The 6,338-nt window shown below is 52.4% G+C and overlaps 1 protein-coding gene across 1 annotated transcript in view; it reads left to right on the top strand.

The window, feature by feature from the left end:
* The window catches only part of LOC107094045 (bromodomain-containing protein 1-like), a 17,036-nt gene that overhangs the window by 8,243 nt on the left and 2,455 nt on the right, over positions 1-6,338 (top strand). Inside the window, exons 2-9 of the mRNA XM_015389445.1 lie at positions 301-1,676; positions 1,853-2,012; positions 2,092-2,220; positions 2,380-2,508; positions 2,852-3,164; positions 4,854-5,552; positions 5,634-5,757; positions 5,839-5,969. Coding sequence (XP_015244931.1) covers positions 319-1,676; positions 1,853-2,012; positions 2,092-2,220; positions 2,380-2,508; positions 2,852-3,164; positions 4,854-5,552; positions 5,634-5,757; positions 5,839-5,969 — 3,043 coding nt within the window. The 5' untranslated portion in view covers positions 301-318. The remainder of the gene's footprint in view (positions 1-300; positions 1,677-1,852; positions 2,013-2,091; positions 2,221-2,379; positions 2,509-2,851; positions 3,165-4,853; positions 5,553-5,633; positions 5,758-5,838; positions 5,970-6,338) is intronic.

Below are 6,338 nucleotides of genomic sequence, written 5' to 3'. Positions count from 1 at the left end.
GAAAGTGACCTGAGATGACATGATGTGAATTAGAGCTATAGAAATAAACTGAATAGAACTGAAATTGAATTGGTGTGAGGCCTTTTAGCAAGGAAACACTTTTCCACATCAGGAGCTTCACTAACATTTGGAAAAGAGTCTGACTTTGTGAACTCGTACCTCTATTTTGTTATTAAGGTTGGATTGTAGGCAGGGGATCGTTGCGTCAGGCCTCCCACCCTCATTTCCTTTGTAGTTGCTTCACCAGGCTGCCAAATGCTACTGAGTCACTGACAGTTGTTTCCTGTTTTCTGTCTCCAGGATTCAAAGAAGTCCATCATGAAGAAGAAGAATAAAAACCGCCGTCCTCCCTCCCTAAAGAGGGAATCCTCTCCCATCAAGCCCTCGCCCAACAGGGAGACTCTCACATACGCACAGGCCCAGCGAATGGTGGAGCTGGAGGTGGACGGCCGGGTGCACCGGCTCAGCATCTACGACAAGCTGGACGTCATCTCTGACGACGACCCCACAGCTCAGGAGATCCTGGAATGCAACAGCAACAAGGAGAACAACGAGAAGCCCCAGCAGGTCCTGGTCCGCTCAGTGCGCCTCAAAATGAACCAGCAGAAGAAGAGCGCCGCCCTAATCACCTCACATGGCAGCGTCACTGGCGGCCTCCCTGAGCCAAAGGTCAGGATTGTGGAGTACAACCTGCCGGTGGTGCCCAAGAGGCCAGCTGCTTATTACAAATACTCTGAGAAGACAGTGGAGGAGCTTGACGAAGAGGTGGAGTACGACATGGACGAGGAAGACTACGCCTGGCTCGACATCATCAACGACAAGAGAAAGAGTGAAGGGATTGGTCAAGTGTCACACAACCTGTTTGAATTCCTTCTAGACCGTTTCGAGAAGGAGTCTTTCTTGGTCACGCAGGGGCAGAGTGATCTCCAGTCGCTGGTGGATGAGGACGCTGTCTGCTGCATCTGCATGGACGGAGATGGAGCCGACAGCAACGTCATCCTCTTCTGCGACTCGTGCAACATCGCTGTGCACCAGGAGTGTTACGGCGTGCCGTACATCCCAGAGGGTCAGTGGTTGTGCCGCCATTGCCTGCAGCGTCCGTCGCGGCCGGCCGAGTGCCTCTTCTGCCCAAACCGAGGAGGAGCTCTGAAAAAGACAGACGACGACCGCTGGGGCCATGTGGTGTGTGCCATGTGGGTCCCAGAAGTCGGGTTCTCCGACACGGTTTTTATAGAGCCCATCGATGGCGTCCGAAACATCCCACCGGCCCGCTGGAAACTTACCTGTTACCTGTGCAAGGCCAAGGGCGCCGGGGCGTGTATCCAGTGCGACAAGATAAACTGTTACACCGCCTTCCACGTCAGCTGCGCCCAGAAGGCGGGCCTTTACATGAAGATGGAACCGGTGAAAGAGCTGACCGAGACAGGCACTGCTACCTTCTCTGTTAAAAAGACCGCTTACTGCTGCAGCCACACGCCCGACGGCTGCGACCGCCGGCCTCTCAACGTCTACGACGAGCTCCATCCCAAGAACGGAGCTTGTCATAAGCGTGCGGACACCAGGGGCAAACCTCGAGCTAAGAGTTGGCAGAAGAAAAAACTGAAAAAAGCACAGCCAGAAGCCGAAGTGGAAGCTGAACCTCAGGCTAACCCCGGGCCCAGCATCACTGCATCAAGGTAAGACGGAGGTCGGGACTGACGAACTGACGGAGGTCGGGACTGACGAACTGACGGAGGTCGGGACTGACGAACTGACTAATGGGGCCGGATCTGATGGACTGACGGACAGAACCAGGGAAGTTCCAGGTGTTTGACCCTCAGTTAAAGTTCACCTGTCTTTCTTTGTGGCTCAGTTTTGACACCATCCTGAACCAGGTGGCCGTACAGAGGAAGCGGCAGTTTGTGGAGCGGGTGTTGAGCTACTGGGTGCTGAAGAGGCAGTCCAGGAACAACGTGCCTCTGATCCGCCGCCTGCAGGCCAACCCACAGCCCTCCAAGGCTCAGCAGCAGAAGGTCAGAGCCGCCCGCCTCACCCTGCTGCTCTTTCACTGTCTGCCTGGTACTGATCAGAACCCTTGTTTGATGCCTTCAGGAGCGGATGGAGACCAACCAGGCGCTGAAGGAGCAGCTGAAGGTGTGGCACCGTCTGCGCCATGACCTGGAGCGAGCTCGGCTGCTGCTGGAACTCATCAGGAAGAGGGAGAAGCTGAAGAGGGAGGAGGTAGGGGCTGCTCAGCTTTCTCACCCCAAGATGAGGATGATGTGGGAGATCCCCCGCAGAGTGTCCCACCCCGCAGAGACCCTGTAGAGCCGCAGAGAGGAGCTACTCTGGTGTTTGTTGATTTTTCTCCCTCTGATACCATCTGCCTCTTTCCTCCAGATGAAGGTCCAGCAGTCGGTTCTGGAGCTGCAGCTGACTCCTTTCAACATCCTGCTGAGGACCGTGCTAAGTCAGCTGCAGGAGAAGGACCAGTACAGCATCTTCGCCCAGCCTGTCAGCATCAAGGAGGTCGGCAACTCTTCAGTGTTTTTGGCGCGTGGGTTAAAGGACCGCTGTGTTTCCTTTATCGTTTTTTTGCCTCTTTGCTAACGAAGCTTCAAATCGTGATGTTGGGCTTAGAAACCAGTTGATTAAGAAACCATGACGACTGAGACTAAAGGGAGGGGGGGTAATAAGCCTTTTTGCATCTGTTTAATTCATTAAAACGTGAACCAAGGCATATGGGCCTTGGTACTGAAATGAGGAGGACAGCAGTGACAGTAACAGTATATCGACGGCTGCCCTGGAACCATGGAAAACAGGACATGGTGTCTCTAATGGAGCATTGTGGTGTTTCTGTCGGCCTTCACAGGTCCCAGACTACCTGGACCACATCAGACATCCCATGGACTTCTCCACTATGAGCAAACGGATCGACTCCCACTGCTACCACAGCCTGGACCAGTTTGAGGAGGACTTTAACCTCATCATCAGTAACTGCATGACGTACAACGCCAAGGAAACCTTCTTCTACAAGGCGGCTCAGAGGATGCTGGACCATGGAGGAGTCATCCTACGGAGAGCCCGCAGAGAGGTGGCCAGGATCGGCTTTGACTTCCCCAGCTGCTTGCATCTAGCTGAGGCCCCGAAGCCTCAGCCGGCTCCTCCGTTCTCCTGGGAGGACGGTGAGTGAATCTGTAGCATCCCTCCTCCGCTTCAAGGCTGTGGGATCCAGGAAACCAAACACCTACAACAGTTTGTTAGAAGCAGCAGACCTTTGATCATCTTCAGATGGTCTGGTTTAGAAACAGCTGGACGTGCTTCGATGGCGCAGTGGTTAGCGTGCACTAGCCTAGTACGAGGGCCTCGACATGGCCGACCCGGGTTCAAATCTGGCCTGTGGTCCTTTGGCGCAGGTGTCTCCCCCTCTCTCATCCCCCCTTTCCTGTCAGCCTATTGTGTAAAAAAAAAAAAAAAAAAAGATACAAGCCACTAGTGCAGTTAAAAAAATATACTGTATGGGGAAGTAATAGCAGTACACACTACAGTGTGAGAGACACCATATGAGTGGCGGCGGCATCAGTAAAGCGTACAGCAGGGGTCCCCAAACTTTTTCCTGTGAGGGCCACATAACTTTTCCCTTCTCTGATGGGGGGCCGGGGTCAGTTTGTAACAGAAAAATTGTGACGATTGCAAGAGTGCCTAAATTTATGACGGGATTTATGTCTTTATGACGGGAGTCATAGTGTCTCCGCATGTTATATTCTTTGAATACCGCTAACGCCTCTTGACAGACGAGACAGACTTTACATTGAACAAAAAAAAATTATCGTTTGTCCAATTCAGGTTTAATGCCCTGCATTCTGAATCAATCTTTCTCTTACCTATTCTTTTCGCCATTATTCCGTTCGCTCTTTACGGAAGAGAATTAGGGCCATTCAAAAGAGAAAAAAAAACTATTCAATTCAGACTTTTTTTTCTTAATTAAAGTCAAAATTCTGAGAAAAAAGTCAGAATTGAATAGACTATTATTTTTATTTTTTTGAATGGCCCTAATCCTCTTCTGTATCTCTTTGAGAAGGGCGGGTTTAAGATTTTATGCTGGGGGTTGCCAGATAGGGGCACAGACCCCAAAAGGGTGGAACATTGTCGCATTATGTGTATGAAATAGTTACTAATAGTTAATAATGAAAAAACTTCATAATTAAGGAACATTTTATTGCAAATGTCCAACTTAAATATCAAAAAAAAAAAAAACACTTATACGAAAATACTGTCTGGTATTGTTCAGGGGGCCGGACCAAGTGTGGAGGTGGGCCGGATCTGGCCCACGGGCCGTAGTTTGGGGACCACTGGCGTACAGTATGGAACATCAGAACTTATTAAAACTTCTGCATTAAATCAGTAAATGTTCCATATAGTGAAGCTTGGGGTATAATTTTCTCATCTTAAAACGTGTTTTTATTGAACAACGGAAACAGAAAAGGGAACTTTTAACTAGGAAGCTGCTGCCGCCGCAGTGCATGCTGGGACGGCATGAACAAGTCTGACCTGATGCATGCTGGGTAAAGAGGGAGGGGCCAGAACAACATCCAGGGACTTTGTCCGTTGTCGGTCTGCTGTTCTTGTGAAGTGGAACGGCACTAGGGCTGAGGATCATGATGTTTCATAAAGGAGGCGAGGACGCAGAAGCACTCGTAGTGAGAAACTGCCTTAATGTTTAGTTGCTTTAGTTCAATAAGACGCTGTATTTATACCACTGAAGAAGAAGGGTGACATCATATTTATTTGGTCATTAGAAGCCTTCCAGCTGATGATGATGATGATGATGGTGATGATGATGATGGTGATGATGGTGTGTTGTGGTCTTCTAGTGGATCGTCTGCTGACCCCGACCTACCGCCAGCAAACTCCTCTGGAGGATCAGCTGAAGGATCTCCTAGAGAAGCTGGACCTGAGCGCCGCCATGAAGCACAGCCCGTCCCGCACCAAGAGGCTCAAGCTGCTGAAGAAGACCATCATGGAGGTCCGCTGCCAGATCAGCCTTAAGAAGTCACACCCACCACCCCCTACCTCCCATCTCCCGCCGTGCCCCCCGCAGCCGGAGGAGGAGCCTCCTCCCCTCGGCACAGCGGACTCCTTACCTCCACTAACATTGGAGCGTTTAAGCTCCTCCCCTCAGGCTGACGGCTCGGCCCCACCCTCTCTGAAGCCCGTCACCCCTCTTTCAGAGCAAACCCCCACTCTTGATGACGACAGCGGCTCATCTACCTCAAAACCCCCACATAACGCCATCAGATCCCTTCCAGACCAGCCTGTACCCAGCAGTGACCTCAGCAGGAACCAGCAGACCGCCATCTTCTTCCAGAAGGCAAAGAGTGCCAGCCCTCAGAAATCGCCGCTGACCCCTGAGGTGCCTGCTGGCTCGCCGCCCCCCCTGGGAGCCAAGACCTTCCTGTCGGTGGTTATCCCTCGACTGGAGACCCTGCTTCTCCCCAAGAAAAGGAGCCGCAGCAGCAGCGCTGAGGAGGAGGAGGAGGAGGAGGAGCCTCCCATCAAACGTCTTGGCACAGGTTCAGATTTAAAGCGCCGCCGTCCACCACCATAGAAACTGTGACTCCACATGTTCTGGTCTAAATGTGTCTCTGCTTCAGGGTTGACCAACGGCTTCGTGGTGGAGCAGAAGGAGGATTCTCTGTCTCCTCGCGTCCTGGAGCCGCGGAGGCGCTGCGCCTCCGAATCCAGCATCTCCTGCAGCAGCAGCATCTGTGGCTCCAGGTGACTTTATGCTCCACTGCACTGCTGACATCACAGCTGTGCCACGAGTCGCTCAACCACCTCCCATGTCATCTCTTTCAGTGCTGTCATGGTGTCTAAAGGGGTCAAAGGTCGCCCTGCCATGGCCCGACGAAGCACCGTGGATGAAAGAAGCTCCCTGATGACCTGCATGGAGAGACGGGAGATCTCCAGAACTACCAAAGTCTCCTCAGGTGAGAAACCCGAGGAGGAGCTACAGGGGAGCTACAGAGGAGCTTCAGGGTAGCTACAGGGGAGCTACAGGGGAGCTTCAGGGTAGCTACAGAGGAGCTACAGAGGAGCTTCAGGGGAGCTACAGGGGAGCTACAGAGGAGCTTCAGGGGAGCTACAGGGGAGCTACAGAGGAGCTTCAGGGGAGCTACAGGGGAGCTACAGAGGAGCTTCAGGGTAGGTACAGAGGAGCTTCAGGGTAGGTACAGAGGAGCTACAGGGGAGCTACAGAGGAGCTACAGGGGAGCTACAGAGGAGCTTCAGGGTAGCTACAGGGGAGCTACAGAGGAGCTTCAGGGTAGGTACAGGGGAGCTACAGAGGAGCTTCAGGG

This window comes from Cyprinodon variegatus, unplaced genomic scaffold, assembly GCF_000732505.1.
Source record: "Cyprinodon variegatus isolate N-32 unplaced genomic scaffold, C_variegatus-1.0 Scaffold459, whole genome shotgun sequence".
NCBI classification, from domain to species: domain Eukaryota; kingdom Metazoa; phylum Chordata; class Actinopteri; order Cyprinodontiformes; family Cyprinodontidae; genus Cyprinodon; species Cyprinodon variegatus.
This window is presented reverse-complemented; position numbering and strand designations above follow the sequence as displayed.